Here is a 17,368-nt window from a genome sequence, read left to right as displayed (position 1 = left end):
CCAATTTCAAGACTTCTAGATACAACACTATACATAAGTATAAATGATACCGGACTTGAGCTTAGCCCAATGTATTATATTTTGTAACCACTAACTGTTGATTACGCAGAGGAATTGAATTGGCATTGCAGATTGTCAGTAATTCCTTTGTCCATTTCCATGTAATGCAAGTGATGAAGAGTGCCAACTCTAACCGTAGGATCACACAAAAAAAAAAAACCAACCATCCCCAATGAACTCTTAAGAGTAAATTAGGTCCTTTGACATGATTGCTGAAAGCCTACAATACAATACAGTGATATTTTGAACCCATTATAAATTGCACTTTTTGAAGCTGTCTTGTACTCAAACTCATGGCCCTTTGATATGAAGCTTGAGGCATTCAACCATCTGCTATGCAAAAATAATAATGTACTCTGATGAGTGCTGACACCTTTACAAAAAGTCAAATTTGTCTGTCCCTGGTACCTTATCAAGTTTATTAATTTAGTATAGTGGTATTATGTATAGTAAACATTTCCCATAGTGAAACACCTGTATAGTAGATCATTGAAAAAAAAAAACCTGATTTTGCTATGACTTAAAATTTATAGCTGTGTTTCTTGAGAATATTTAATTTTAACTTTTGAAGTTTATTGGGTTGCGGTATTATTTGGTTTGTTTATTTGAAGCTTTCTTCGACTACTGAGTTACTGGTACCATACTGGTACTATAGTACTATTACTTCCTATTGGATGTGAAGGAAAGAACAATAAAAATGTTTGCTGGTTTGGTTTCCTAAATTCCTCACACTTGGTATAGTACAGTAGACCCCTTTGTACTTTATAGTGTATAATTTTCCATGGCACAGTACATATTAATTTCATTGAACTCTGTATTAAACTTTGATGCTCGATTGTATTGGGATCTAAAGCGCTGTTCACACTATGAAATTTTATTTGTGTCATGTGCCCATGTATGGACACAGTGATGTCATATTACTCCCAAATATGGGCATATCATATTTACCCGTTTTTCTTACATAACATTATATATTGTGGATATTTATGGATGGAGGTTTATGGTAAATACAACATTAATATTTTTTTAATTTTGATGATATGCGATTATTCTCTTACAGCTCTCTTTGTCAACACTGTGAAATTTTATGTGACAAATTTGTTTGATCATGGTGATTTCATATCAATATACACCCAAATATGGGTACCTCATACTTTTTTTCATAGAGGGTCTGCTTCTGCTGAACAAAAAAAAAACATGTTTTTAAAAGCATTAATAAAAAACATGTTTTTTTTCCAGCAGAAACGGGCCAAAATACAAAAACACAGTTAGGAATGCGTTCTAAAAATGCATGTTTTAACACGCATTCGTTAGAGGGCTGGCATTCAGAAAACACGTTTTTTGGTACACTTTTCAGCTGCAACGCAATACTGTGTTAGTCATGATCCGTCGGTGACGTAAATTGATCTCTTCGTTGGTTCGATCATTCGTTTGCCGGAAATTCTGGGCAAAGAAAAAAATAAAACCAACAGGATGACATGCTTTAGCCATACCATATTTGTGTTCGTACTTTCGCGGTGTGTTGTTTACTTCTTTCGCGGCATGCGCTGTAACTCACAGGAAGTAAGGTCAACTTAAATTTCCATAGGTAAGATCGTCATTATAAGCTCTTATCTTATTTTTAATTAATAACGATTTCAAATTGATATTTCTAAAAATTTTTATATAAGCGCATGTGAGTTCTTCACAGATTTCGAAAAACAAAAGCTTCACGCATGCATGTTCAAAATTTCTGACGTATTGGAGCTAAAATAAAAACAGAAGAGCGATTTGAAAACCACCTATTTTTTAGTCACGAAATTTCGATTGCAGTCGAAAATGGGAATTCTCGGTTTGAGGTCAATTTCGACTATAGTCGAAGACGGTATCTAGAGGGTTAACGAGATTATAATGTCAGGTAGCGATAACCTGTTTGAAATTTTCAAATCTGATATAATGGAGTAATGTTAGTAAGGATGGCTAAGTTGTGTTTACAAAAACTATAGTATGTGAATTCAATATACACAAAAATAAAATAATAATCAGATTTCGAGGATTACTCAATAAAGTTTGTACGGTAGGCTTACAGTATTTCTATTGGGGTCAGTGGAGGCTCCAGAAATTTGCCGACAAGGGGTATGACATGTCTGAAAGCAAGGCCCGAATTAAGGGGCCGACTAGAGCCTCGATCAGGGTCCTGGAATAAAAAATCCTGGTAGGGTTCATGGAGAGAGTTTTCATGGCTTAGTATGGCTCAAAATAAGTGTTTTTAGACCATAATATTAGTGATAGGCAATAAAAATGACATTTTGGATAGGCAAATTATTGTAATATTTTTGGTCAGACAACATCGTTGTGGCATCGGATGACAGGGGTGGGGGTCGTCAGAACCAGTCTGATGTGTGATTTTTATTAGATGGATTCCACAGTGAATAATGAATGGTTTGTATCTACTGTATTACAAAGTGTTGTGTCCTTTCATCTTTGACAGTAGGACTACTGTTTCGAACAAATATATTCTTTTGTACATTTTGCTGTACATCAAATAACAATAGATGTATTGATTTGTTACAGGAAATCCTTTATGATTTTTTCTTTCTCATTTATATACAAATTATTAATTTTACCAAGGGAGTGGTAAAAACCACACACCATTCTCACTCAAATGAGTACAACCTTCAAAACACTGCCTAAATGAATATTTATAAGATAATTTTGATGATTATATCATTGTGTTAGTAGTCTTGTGAATATCAAACCCCCTTGATTAATAATAATAATGATAATAATTGTCTTACTTTATATTGGCAATGTGAAAACCACATAACATTTAAAAGTAGATCAAGCTAACATATAGAGTAATAATTCAATTCACAACTGCACTGTAGATTGATCTTAACTGCTATCTACCTACTTGCCAACAGCAAAACGAATCAAGTGCTTTGGTGGTGTGGCATTGCTCTTTTACTAATTACTCATTGCCACTGTTCGCAGAATGACATCAAGAAAATTCTTACTAATAACAGTACTTGAGGTGTATTGCTGATTCTGTGTGTTGTATACGAGTAATTAAATTCAAATTTTGTTTTATACATGATATGAAATGTGTAATGCGACCTACATTTGGTTGCTCTCTCCCTCATGTTTATATTAAATTGAGGCACATATAGGCTAAATTATTTATTGTTTATGAATCATCCTGTTAGTTCTGACTTATCACTGTAGGTATAGTTATAAATAATAATAATAATAATAATAATAATAATAGAAGAAATATAAGTAACATTTTTATATTTCAACGATTAAAGTGCCTTTTTATAAGTATTTGGATTGCTGTGTAACATTTCCATTATGTACTATGCATTGAGACTGAGAGCTTCCTTGCGTTATATTAGAATAAACTATTATTATTATTTAAAAACTCGCCCTCCTTGGATTCATTTAAACTCAATTTAAAAACTAATCTATTTCAATCCATCTAGTCTTGACTCTTATTTCCACGTTCATATAGACATTGTATTTTCTATTTATTACTCTACTACTTTATTAAATTCATACTCTATGTATGCTTTCGTTTCTTTGATCATTTATTTGGAAATTGGCACTATAAATGTTTATTTATTATTATTATTATTATTATTATTATTATTATTATTATTATTATTATTATTGGACAAGAGACTAAGGACAGCTCTAATGACTAAAATGAACCCACAGTCAGTGGCAAACACTACTGCAAACCATTCAGAATCATTTAATGTACAGCATAATAGGAGCACTACAGTATGTGGTAAATGTGTTATTTAATGGAATAAATTGTCATTGTCCGACTTCTAAGAGTTTTCTAATCGATGCCAGTTTGGTTGCATTAGAAAAGGCATTATAGAATATGGCAGCAATTGAATACTGTAAGTCACTAAACCAAGATGTGTAAATGGCAAACTACTGCAAACCATTCATTCTTTATAAATGTTTAATATGTATAGTACAAGTACAATTAGGTAGGCCTATTATGTGGTAAATATGTTATGGAAAGGAATTTGTCAGAGTCCGACTTCTAAGAATTTTCTAATCGATGCCTGTTTGGTCACATTAGAAAAGGTCATTATAGAAGATGGCAGAAATTGAATAAGTTACTGACCAAGATGTGTTGATGTTTTGCTTGACCGATTTTGGCTGGCGTCAGTTTCCAAATTGGAAAGCATGAAAATGTGCTAATGTGCTCCAAAAAGCACATTAGGATAAAAAAAATCATACTCAAGTCATTTATAAAGGTCACCTGTGTCGATTGCTAAGATTTAAACCTGTTAAAGTAAAAAAAAATTATTGTATCGGTAAAAATAACAACTTTACAATTTCACAGTTTTAGTTTAGCTGTCACCAATACTCCAGAAGTGTATCTCAGATAATCACATGCAGATACAAGGAGCTGCACTCAAAAGTAATTGTTGAAGCTCAATAAAGCATTGTTCAGTATACTTGAAAGGATCAATTTTATACAAAAATTATGACTAGGCAACATTTCAACAGTGCCTTTTATCATGTGGCTAATTATTGTTTGATATTCCAGGAGCAGAGCCAGAGATATCCGAAAGGGGTGGCCGAAAGTGGGGCTGATTGAGATAATACTACCCGAGGGGGTTCGGGGGCATGCTTCCGTGAAATTTTTGTGTTCTAGATGCCAAACATTACCTCTGAGGCGATTTGGGCGATCATTTTTTTATTTTACTTTCTTTCTTTTTTTTTACCTTCCAAAAATCCACCCTTGTATTTAATATGATTTTTTATGTACAATAATGAACTGCCTTTTATAAATTATTTTCAATTAAAATTTTTTACAGTGCCATTTATCACGTAGCTAATCATTGTGTGATATTCAATATGAAAGTTTATGTACAATTATGACCTATGTTATTAATTATTTTCAATTAGAATTTCTTCATTAGACAATATTTCAACAGTGCCTTTTATCAGATAGCTAATCATTGTGTGATATTCGATATGGTTTTTTATGTAAAATTATGAACTATGTTATTAATTATTTTCAATTAGATTTTTTTTAGAATCTTCACTAGACACTATTTCAACAGTGCCTTTTATCAGGTAGCTAATCATTGTGTGATGTTCAATATAATTTTTTATGTACAATTATGAACTCTGTTATTAATTATTTTCAATTAGAATTTCTTCACTAGACAATATTTCAACAGCGCATCTTATCATCTGGCTAATTATTGTGTGATATTCAATATGATTTTTTTATGTAAAATTATGAACTATCTGTTAATAATTATTTTCAATTATATTTTCTTCATGACAGTTTTTACACATTTGATATTTAGTGTTTTTATTTTCCTGCAATGGAAAATTACTTTAAAAAAATTTATTACAGTATTTATTATTAAACTTGTTTTTCTACAAAAAATATATTGAAACACATATTTATAATTGATTTATATTTATAATATAAATTAATTTATATTTATAATATATATGTATGTATATATATGTATATATATATACACACATATTTGGGTGGGGTACTGTATGCACGTAATGTGTATTATGTACATTATTTGTGTGGGGAGGGTGAGGGATGTTCATGATTTATTTTAGATCTAAGTTGTATTTTCTTTAGTTAAGTTCTTTCATTTGTTTAGCTTTAAGTTGTTGTTTTACTCTTTGTTCATAAGTTCTTTCATTTGTTTAGCTTTAAGTTGTTGTTTTTACTATTTGTTCATTAGTTTAAGTTTGCTTGCGCCACTTTCTTGTGTGCTGCCACTGATGTAAAAGTGTAATGTCAATAAATATTATTATTATTAATTGTTTTTTCTTGTTCTAAACCTCAGGTGCCTAAGAGTGAACCCCAAAGGATTAGATGAGGAAAGCAAAGATTATTTATCTCTCTATTTACTATTGGTTTCCTGTAATAAAAGTGAAGTCCGAGCAAAATTTAAATTTTCTATTCTGAATGCTAAAAGGGAAGAAACAAAAGCAATGGGTAAGGAGATAATATGTTCTGTAATTGTTTTAATTACTAAGCTCTTTATCAAGACACCTTCATCATGAAACTGTTCACCATAGGTAATGGTGATTGTGGGAAGAGTTGTGGTGGTTTCGAGGTTTTTATCTTTACTTCTAATTCCAAGGTCTTGTGTTCAGTCCTGGCAAAAATGCAATAGGAATTTTGCTTACAACCCCAAAAAACTTAACTTCAAGCCTTTCAAAGACTTGGATTACAAGTATATGTAACAAATGATTGCGTGTTCGACCAAAATTATCAGTCCTACACTTCCTAAACATCAGAAAGAGATGTGCATTGCACTTTCAAAGTGATCAGACCATTCCCCCCTCTCCCTCCCATATCCCAAGCTTTTCAGAGCATGGATGTCTCCATGTACTCAAGATTCCCAGTAGTAATACATCATTGCCTTTTATAGAATGTCGCAATCTCATTCACAACACGAACATAAACACATGACTCTTCATAAATTAAGACTATGAGGCTTGAGGAATGTAGTTGTTTTTCATTATGAGAAATGAAATTCACTTGGTAGGACTTGATTCCAAGTTCCATTTGAAAGGCAATCAGTCTGTTTAGCCATCAAACTACAGTTTCACACCAGAATATCGGTTAGCCCTTCACTACTCAAACCTCTGACAGGGACTTGGTTAATATGAGCACCAAGGCCCTCACTTCCAAATGATAATTAACCTTTCAAGACGATCATCCTTGTTTATGTTTAAAAAAACACTACTACCTTGACACTGTCTAAAAGAAATTATTATTTATCAAATGAAATTTATAAATACAATCTTAACTTTACTTTTGCAGAGAGTCAGCGTGCATATAGGTTTGTTCAAGGGAAAGACTGGGGCTTTAAAAAGTTTATTCGACGAGATTTCCTAATGGAAGAGGCAAATGGTCTCCTTCCAGACGATAGGCTAACATTATTTTGTGAGGTAAGGGATACTAGTTGCTACATACCTGACCATACATTTATCTTGCAGAATGTTAAGAAGCAGAGAACTCTCCCCAGAGGAACAATAACAGTTTAAATTTATGAGGAAAACAAATTGTTACAATATGTAGCCTTTGGAGAGTATAGTACGAGTGTAAACAAATCCTTCAACAGAAGTTGATTGTTAGTTGTCCCTGTTGTCTATGGGCACTGTAGTCTTTTGTTTTTCAAATCCAAATTTTGTTTTCCTGGTAGATGAATCAGGTAGCTAGTCTGTACTCTGGGGTCTTCTCAGCACCATGCTTGTTGTATATATGTCAACGCATGAAGAAATTAACCGCAGTGACTGGATTTCGCTTGTAACCAGGTGTAAACATAATACTCATGGGTTAAGTGGTGGTAAAATAATGTTCATAATTTGTGTCACATCTGAGGGCGGTTTATATTTGCCAGAAATTACAAATAACAATTAAAAAGACAAAAAGGCAGAACCTGCATTTCTGTGAAAGGATCCATAAAGGGGAACTTAGATGCTGCCAAAATCGGTTTCTGAAATTAATAATAATAATAATAATAATAATAATAATGAAAATTTACATAGCGCCGGTATTCGTTTAAGGGAAAATACTCAGGGTGCCCCTTCACAGGAAGCCAACATATTCAGAAAAAAGGAAGTTTATGAAACTAGAAAACAAATTAATTTGGGTCAAATTAAACTAATAACATTTTAAATCACCCTACAGAAATAGAATACTGCCAATGGTTGTGTATTATAGTTCTAGTAAATATAAATAATTTCATCAATGTAAAATTAGACAGGTTATTCACATAATTCAAAGTTTAATACTTTTAATTTCAAGATCCAAATTTAATAAGTTGATTAAAAATGGCAAAAGAATTATTTTACAGTACACTCAGAAATTTCTTCTTACAATGCAATTCAATTATAATCCAAACAATATTCATAATTTTGATCTAGGCTTTGAAAGTCATTTTTAAATTGATGGTATTTACATAGAATGAACCTATGACCTTACAATAATGAATCCGGGCACTTTAGCCAGTCAGCCGTTATAATCCACTCTAGTTCACATCTTTAATGTTCATGTTAATAAAACCTCTGAACTATATTTATTGCTATGCTAATATTAATCTATGATATGTAAATAAACGTACGGTATTCAAAGTTATATTTTTATGGGAATTAGATACTATGGCTGAGGTTACGTTGTGATTCAGGTTGTGCAAAATTGTTTTTTATAATATGCAATGTAATTGAGGACAAAACTAATAAACAAGCTTTATGCATGTACGGTATTGGTTAACAGAGATAGCAAACCAGAATTTAATGGTTTTAAATGTACATTTCTCAACTTAGCTGTTGATCTGAGATTGTGGATTGGATTTTCTTTGATCCAGTGATTAATGGATCAGTTTAAATTATAAGTTCATTTTTTTTTTCAACCTATGTTTATTTGGTAATAGAATGTTGAATTATTTTAAATTTCTTATTTGTTATTATGTTTAAATATAAAATTGAAAAACATGAATTGAATGGGTTTGAAAACCTGTGTATTTCTATATGAATATGAACATTTTTTCTAGCTAATATACAGATGTTAAACGAAATAGTTTCATCAATACAGTGTTTACCAGCAAATTAAAAAAAAAAATGTATTTTAGATGTTTGTAAATCATTGATTTTTTAATTGCCATTCTTTTTTATTTAGTTTTTTAAAGTGAGCAATTCAAATTTTTATTTAAAAATTCAAACATTTAATTTTTTTTGGTGGTGGTATGTTTCTATTTGTAAAATGTAAAATAAACAAATTACAACTCATTAGTAAGAAGCTGGGAAGGAGAAGGAGAGATTCACCTGTATGTTTTCTGTCTGACAGACATACACAGAAGTTGGGGAAGGGAAACCTGCATCCTCTTTTATTTGATTACCTGGATGAAGGTTTTGATGTTGTCACTGTTGAAAAATTTGTGGCCCTGTTTGCTACTATATCTAATCATGTAGTAGGATATAATCTTTAATGTTTGATGTTAATATGAAGACTGAGTTTCAGATGAACAAAGGATGGGAAGGAAAAACAAAAGAAACAATGTAAATTTAAAAAGCAGAAACTTGCATTGTAACCTGCCACAGTCATACTGTAGGGTATATATTTAAAATAAAGCATTTAGTGAACAAAAGCCATATTGTTTAGAAATAGCAGTCATGTTCATATCAAAGCACTATAAAAGCAATAATGATTGGCCATTTGGTGGGTTTTATACCAGCTTAGGGAACACTCATAAAAGAATTATTTTTTTACACTAGAATAGGAAACACTCGAATGAAAAGAAACCTTTGTGGTTTCCCAGGGAAGTGTGCTATATAAAGCTGAAAGTTAAGGTTCATTTATTAATAAATATCCTGTTGTTAATAGATGTGGTAATCACCACATGTATACATGCACCTCTGCTACCCCCTAAAATATTTCATTATGAGTACATATTTTGAAGTTGGCAATAAATGTCAAAGATTGCCGTATAAATGAAACTTGAGCACAAATTCATTGTATTCCTCATGAAACTACAGACCTTTGTGTAGTTGAATGAATGTTTTATCACAAACATGACTTTTTCCCATTGAATTTTGTACTGGTATGCTCACCATTAATGTTGCACTACTGTAATATAAATCATTGTATTGAAATCTATGTGAAAGCTGATAGCTGTGTGATGATAAACTGTCATTTTATTGCCACTTTTCCTCCCTTTTTTATAGATTCTTTTGCTTTATAACGTAGAGTGCCAATTTTGGCTTTTGATTTGATAGTTGAGAAAATTTATGCCTGAATATTTGTATGTAAGCTGCCATTCGATAAAACCTGTAATTATATTTTATTCTAGGTAAGTGTAGTTCAAGATTCTGTAAATATATCCGGTCAATCCAGCCAGTCACAATTGAAAGTGCCCGAATGCAGACTGGCAGATGATTTAAACACGTTATTAGAGAGGTCATCTTTCAGCGATGTCACATTATGCGTCAATGGACGCGAGTACCAAGCACACAAAGCGCTGTTAGCAGGTAAGAGGTCATTGCGGTTGTTGGCATTTATTTTGCATAATTTTTATAAGGTCGTTGTATACCATTTCCCATATATGATAATTTTACAATGTTTTGTCATATAATGTTAATTTTGCACTTTTTTTCTTGTGTGATGAATTTTTCAATCATTTTACTCCCTATTTTTTTCATACAGCAGCCATTTTTTTTTGTATGGCAACGCTTTTTGACCATTTCTCATTTCATTTTATTTTATTTATTTATTTTCAATTGAAAGTCTACAGCCATCACTGTGTTTTCTATGCTTTCATGATTGTTAGTTGAATTTTTAACAACACTTCATCAGCAATAAAGCAACACTAATAATGAGATATGAAAAAGCATATTAATTATATTGAAATTTAGAGCAACAGTAGTTTTTGACTATTTTAATTTACATTATGAACATACCTCTTTAATACATAGTTAAACAAAGAATTTTTTCTTGATCGTTGGATCTAGAATCAATTGCCACAGTGTACACACTCCTTCATTCCTTGGGGAAATACTCCTGGTCATGCATGTAATTCAGCGTACACCAATTTCATTTCCAATCATTCACCTCCTACCAAAAACACTAGGTGAGGAAAGAGAGTAGATAAAGTGTCTTGCCCAAGGACAGAAACTTGACCAGCTCCAGGTTCAAACTCACCTTTCGATTAAAATCCTAAAGCATTCACTGTGTTCTTCCATGGTCATTAGTGGTTATTCATCTATTAATTTTTAACACCACTTCGTGAGCAAGGAAATAACACTAATGAAACATGGAAATATCAACATAATTATTTTGAAATTTAGGTCAACTGTAATTTTTAGACTCTATGTTAACCGGGAGTTGTGGGTTTGGAGTGGGGAGTGATATCCAAGTTACATTTTAAAAGTGAAATAAGGAATAAAAAGTAATGAAATGTCTCATAAACTCTTGACACTTGTTTGGGCCTAATGTAATAACATAAAATATCGACTTGACAGTCAAACAATGAGAGGCTTTGTCAATGATACTGCCCTGTTGCCGGTGTACATCTTGCAATATCCCTGGTTTAACCTGAAATATCCTGGTCATCCAAAGTTTAGGGCAGTTCAATGGCACTCTTCAGTTTAGAGTTGAACTTTTCAATTGTATATTTTACACTGCATCCTGCTAAGTAATGAACACAGATAATTTAATAACTATATATTCAATAACTAATATTTTATATAATGATCAACACAATAATCTTTTATTTACAGCAATAAAACAAAATACAGTATCTGTACAACAATTCATTATCTTCTCAATTTATTTATTTAATTTATTTGAAAGAATATAAAATCATCAGCAATTATAAAGATTAATGCAAACATCAACCTTATACAGGAATATTTACAACTTTGCTGAAAACATTTGGAAGAAAACCAATCAAATAACATTCAACTACTGTACCATAAAAAAAAACATAACATTAACTAAAAAATGTATATAACTTTCAGAATATACTTATAAACATAATATTATATTTCATAAATAATATTATTTATATAAATATTTTTTTTATGTGTGATTGCACCTTATATATTACAACACATTTCTATCTATCACCTTTGCATCGCCCTTTGAATTATACTAACCAAACTTAGTTTGAACACTGCCCTCAAGGTTGAAATATGTAAGTGTTGCTATTAGAATCTACTTATTTTGTTTTCACAGCTCGCTCACCAGTCTTCAATGCAATGTTTGAACACCAAATGGAAGAGAGTAAACACAACAGGGTTGAGATCACTGATGTTGACCATGAGGTGATGCGGGAGATTCTACGATTCATTTACACAGGCAAAGCACAAAACCTAGAAAAAATGGCTGATGATCTACTTGCAGCTGCCGATAAGGTACAATCAATCAATCAAACAATAAGCAAATAAATCTATCAGTCAATCAATCAATTAATGAATGCATAAAATCAATAAATTTAATCAATCAATCAAACAATAAGCAAATAAATTTATCAGTCAATCAATCAATTAATGAATGCATAAAATCAATAAATTTAATCAATCAATCAAACAATAAGCAAATAAATCTATCAGTCAATCAATCAATTAATGAATGCATAAAATCAATCAATTTAATCAATCAAACAATAAGCAAATCACTCAATCGATCAATCAATTAAACAATAGGGAAATCAATCAATCATATAATGAATACATACAATTAATTAATAGATCAATGAATGCATAAAATCAGTCAGTTGATCAGTCAATCAACAAATCAATAATTGAATAAATGGATGGATGAATCAGTAAATTAATCAATCAATCAAACAATCAATGCATAAAATCAATCAGTTGATCAGTCAATCAATAAATCATTCAATCAATCAATGAATGCATAAAATCAATCTATTTAATCATTCAAACAATAAGCAAGTCAATCAATCAATCAAACGATAAGAAACTCAATCAAATAATGAATACATAAAATTAATTATTAGATCAATCTATGCATAAAATCAATCCGTTGATCAGTCAACAAATCAATAATTGAAAAAATAAATGAATGGATGAATGAATCAGTAAATCAATCAACCAAATATTCAAACAATGAATGCTAAAAATCAATCAGTTGATCAGTCAATTAGTAAATCAATCAATCAATCAGTGATTAAATAAATGATTGAATGGATGGATGAACAAAGCAGTAAATTAATTAATCATACAATGCATAAAATAATCAGTTGATCAATACATCAATAAATGAATAATTGAATGAATGGATGAATGAATCAGTAAATTAATAGAATTAAATTGTAGAAGCAGTTGGCGCATCAGTTGTGGCTTGGACTCCCAACCTTGAGGTCGGGGGTTCAAAACTCTCACTGTGCAAATCGCTTGTGTCCTTGGGCAAGGCACTTTATCTACGGTTGCCTCTCTTCACCCAGGAGTACAAGTGGGTACCTGGTAGGTTCCAACACAACTGCGCGGATTACTAGCCGTAATATTATGGAATAATAGTATAATTTAACTTAATAATTTAATTTGGTGTTCAATGTGTTCCATACGTGTGTTGATCCAATGACCGTGGTAGTAATGTGAAGCGCTTAGAGGCTTTGTAAAGGCATTAAGCGCTATATAAGAACGACATATTATTATTATTATTATTAAATCAATCAATCAATCAAGGCATCATTTAATCAAACAATCAATGCATAAAATCAACCAGTTGGTCAGTCAATCAATGATTAAATAAATGAATAAAAAGATGAATAAATCAGTAATTAATCAATCAATTAATTGATCAACCGACCAGTCATTCAGTTGTCAGACTTATTATCACCCTCAAAAGTGATGTATTTGCAGCTGCCGATAAGGTACAATCAATCAACTAATCATTCAATCAATCAAACAACAAGCAAATCAATAATCAATCAATGAATCCATAAAATCAATAAGTTGATCAGTCTACCAATGAATCAATCAATCAATTAATGATTGGATAAATGAATTAATCACCCTTAAATATAGTGTATAATCAGGTTTTTAAAATAGTTAAAATTTCAACTATAGGATTTCCTTTTTCATATTTATTTTTGTTTCACTTCCGACTAATTTTTTTTTCCAGTATGCAATAGAGAGGTTGAAAGTGTTATGTGAAGAATCATTGTGTTCAAATCTCGCTGTTGAGAATGTTGCCGAGGTGCTTGTGCTAGCAGATCTCCACAGCGCCGAACAACTTAAAGCTGTAGCAATAGATTTTATAAATACGTAAGCAGACCTTTTGAAAATTATTGACATACTTTCTGTAATGCACTAATAAATTTGTACAGATAATTCAATATACAGTATTTGAATTGTCAAATGCAAGCTTGGAGAACAACTAATAGATTGACTGTCTGCTCCAGCAAACTTGCCAAGGTCATCTCTTCATCCTACTACAGACTACTTGCATCCTGTCCATTATTTCTCAAGACACTCTACCTATACTCAAATTGCAATAGCCAAGGATTTCTGTAAATAATCATTCATACCAAAAACAATTTGTGGCTGGAAAATATAAAATATATAGAATTAGTAACTTATTGAAGCAGAATACTTTATTGAACAGAAAACCTGATTCCATGTCGTGTGCAAAAACTTACTCTATGACATTTTAATATTTCACCAGATTAATTATAGAAAATAAAATGTTATCTGCCAGGATCTGCTAATATATATTTATAGTAACAGATGTTGACATACATTCTCTTAGTTTTATGTATTTTTAAAGTAGGGTAGTGTAGGATCATATATTTTTATAGTCACCTTCTTTGATGTGTATATTTTAATAGCATATTTTAACGATGACTATTTCCATTCCGTGCCAACTGGAGATAGTGTATTTTTTGTGAGAAATTGCAGCATTTCATTTGGATTTGAACTCATAATTAGGTCAAAATTCTCATAAATCAAAGGTCTAATTTTTTTGGGTTAAAAATATATTTTTTTAACTCAGGAGCCATAGTAAATAATTTTGATAACATACACATGGATTGCAGCCCCATGGTTATCATTTTACTAACCAAAATGAATGGGGTGAGTGAACCCTCGAATTAGGCCTAAGCATCGTAAAAAGAAATATGCAGACCCACAATTTACAGATTACACTGTGCTTGGAAAACACATTTTTTCCCCCTAACTTTAGAAGACCTAATTTTTACATGCATCCTACCCTCAGCACTGAAGGCACCATGTTTTTTTTAATTTTATTTATATATATTTTATTAATTAAATATATTTTATATTATTTTTTACAGCCATGCAACAGATGTTATGGATACATCTGGTTGGAAGAATATGGTACGAAGCCAACCACACCTTGTAGCCGATGCATTTCGAGCCTTAGCAAGCGCACAAACACCTCCATTTGGGCCTCCAAGGAAAAGAATAAAGCAATCATGAGCTAGAAAATAGTCACTATCGGTGCTTTTATTAACTATGATTTTTTTAAATATGAATTTCTATGAAATTACTGTGAATATTTTTCCATATTTTTTAGCCTTAGTCGAATTTGAATCCAAAGTTAAAGCAGAGAGGAATGGAACATGCAGGGCTATCTCCAGCATGCCTTTATTGCACTGAATTGCATCATCTGAGTATTATTATAGAAGATTTTTAAGATGAATTAATATTAACGCCAAGAGTTGAATATAGGCATATTTGAATACACAATATTCTATGTACATATTATAATGTTGAAAATAGACTTGTACATACTAATGTACAGAAGAGCATTGACCTTGTACAAACATATGAATATGTAAAACAATCTTCATTAAACTTAATTGAATATAGAATAGACTACACAGCTATATTGAGACACTTTGAAGCTTTTTTGCACACCACTGCTAGTAATATTTCCAAAAAGTGCCATAAAGGTTGATACATTAAGCAAACTTTACCTAATATTTTTTACCTATTAAATTTTTAATGATTTGGTTGAAACTTTATGTGTGCATTGCACAATTATTATCATAATTTTACTGTATAAGCTACAAACTTAAAGGGAAACTAATTTAAAATTTTCTAAAAAGTTTAATAATTAGAGAGTGCACAAATTTTGTTAGCGTACTGTTATTGAAGAATATGAGATATTTTACGTATCTTCACTCTTTACACATTTTAAAGTTTGTAGTGTATTACTTTGTTCACTACTCACTAAATTCTTTTATATTATACCTGTGAAAAAAGCATGGTTTTCTATTCATCTTGGTATAATTTTGCATCCTTACTTTATGTTGAGTAAGGCATTAAGGTTTTCAAAAAAACTAAATAGTAATCGCTCACATTAATGTGTATTAGGCCCTAACTTAAAACTCTAGACTTTTGGGGTGGGGTGCTTATTGATAAGGGAAAGCTAGTTTTGTATTACTTCTCTAATGCATTATTAACCTTTTTTTAATTATAAATTAAAGATTGTCCCGTGCAAAATGCAAAAAAAAGTCATAAAAATCATTTTTGAAATTAAGTTGCTCATTTTGAAGTAGCATACAAATTATCAATTTGAACATAGAAATTAGTGTATTTAAAAAATGTTTACCCATCATTTTACAGTAAAAAATCATAGAAACACTTCCAGTCACTGGATATTACTGCAAAATAGGCAAGTTAAATTCAAAATTATTTTTTAATGAGTTTTTGTCATTTTCAAGGGACAATATAATTCTTTAAGGTTTCCAACACAATTCCCAAAATTATATATACTTAGCTTATTCCTTGCAGAAAAAAAGTTATCCAAAATGATAAGTTGTGATCTTTTGAAATATGTAATTTTGAGCAATGAATGTTTAGTGTTTTTTTTCCTAAAATGATATAAATAATTTCATTTTAACCAGCAATTTTTAATTTTTTACTTGGAGAATTAACATAATTATAGTTGATCTCAAATACACTCAGTTATCTTGAGGCATCTTCATGTTTTAATGGTCATCACCCACCAGTTTCACATTGAAATGTGTCTTATTAAGAAAAATAATTAATTATTAAAAATTAGGATTGTTACATGTTAAATAACTGTATTTTATTAAAAGTAAATCTAATCAAATCATTTTAGATGAAATGTGTACGGTAGGCCCTATGGTTTTTATTCTTTAAATGGGTATATTTTCAGTAGTTTTATGCAGTTTCTGCAATACCTTGTACCATTTTTTATTTTAGAAAGGATTTAATATTCAATTTTACATGTCTCTGAATATTTTGTTTTTCATTTTGGTGTTTTCTTATTTGTAATTATCGTTTTTTTTATTTGTAATTGTTGTTTTTTCCCTTTTTTGTAATTATTGTTTTTTTATTTGTAATTACTGTTTTTTTTATTTTTTTTATTTATTATTATTTTTTTTTTATTGCCCCTATCTGGATTTATAATTGATTATAGATATACCAAACAATGTTTTCTTACATTTCTATACAATTCTAGACAAAATCGTACAGTTAAGGGTAGTAACAGTGTCATAATGTATTACCAGTACAAACAATTCTAATATAATATATGTTATCGTTTTTCCCCTGCCATTCCACGTTAATCCCTGATTAATCACAGCTTACAAAACAATATTTTGAATGTTTTATTTTAATTTTTTTTGGTTGTTGAGAAAACAACTGATTTTCTTTTTTAAAACTTGTGTATTTATATTTAACGATGCCAATGAATATGAATGGTTAAATTTCAAAGAGGTTTGAAGTGTTGCCGTAAGTTAATATCATGTATAATTATTACCGACAACACAGGAATGCCAATAAAAATATACATCAATGCTTT

General features: G+C 30.6%; 1 protein-coding gene across 1 annotated transcript in view; it reads left to right on the top strand.

Moving 5' to 3' along the window:
• The window catches only part of LOC117124441 (speckle-type POZ protein-like), a 52,144-nt gene extending 34,776 nt beyond the window's left edge, over positions 1-17,368 (top strand). The window contains exons 4-9 of the mRNA XM_033270674.1: positions 5,889-6,040; positions 6,875-7,002; positions 9,903-10,080; positions 11,786-11,964; positions 13,697-13,839; positions 14,868-17,368. Of these exons, the coding sequence (XP_033126565.1) occupies positions 5,889-6,040; positions 6,875-7,002; positions 9,903-10,080; positions 11,786-11,964; positions 13,697-13,839; positions 14,868-15,012 (925 nt within the window). The 3' untranslated portion in view covers positions 15,013-17,368. The remainder of the gene's footprint in view (positions 1-5,888; positions 6,041-6,874; positions 7,003-9,902; positions 10,081-11,785; positions 11,965-13,696; positions 13,840-14,867) is intronic.

This window comes from Anneissia japonica, unplaced genomic scaffold (assembly GCF_011630105.1).
Source record: "Anneissia japonica isolate Jap-2015-1 unplaced genomic scaffold, ASM1163010v1 scaffold665_len1252844_cov201, whole genome shotgun sequence".
NCBI classification, from domain to species: domain Eukaryota; kingdom Metazoa; phylum Echinodermata; class Crinoidea; order Comatulida; family Comatulidae; genus Anneissia; species Anneissia japonica.
This window is presented reverse-complemented; position numbering and strand designations above follow the sequence as displayed.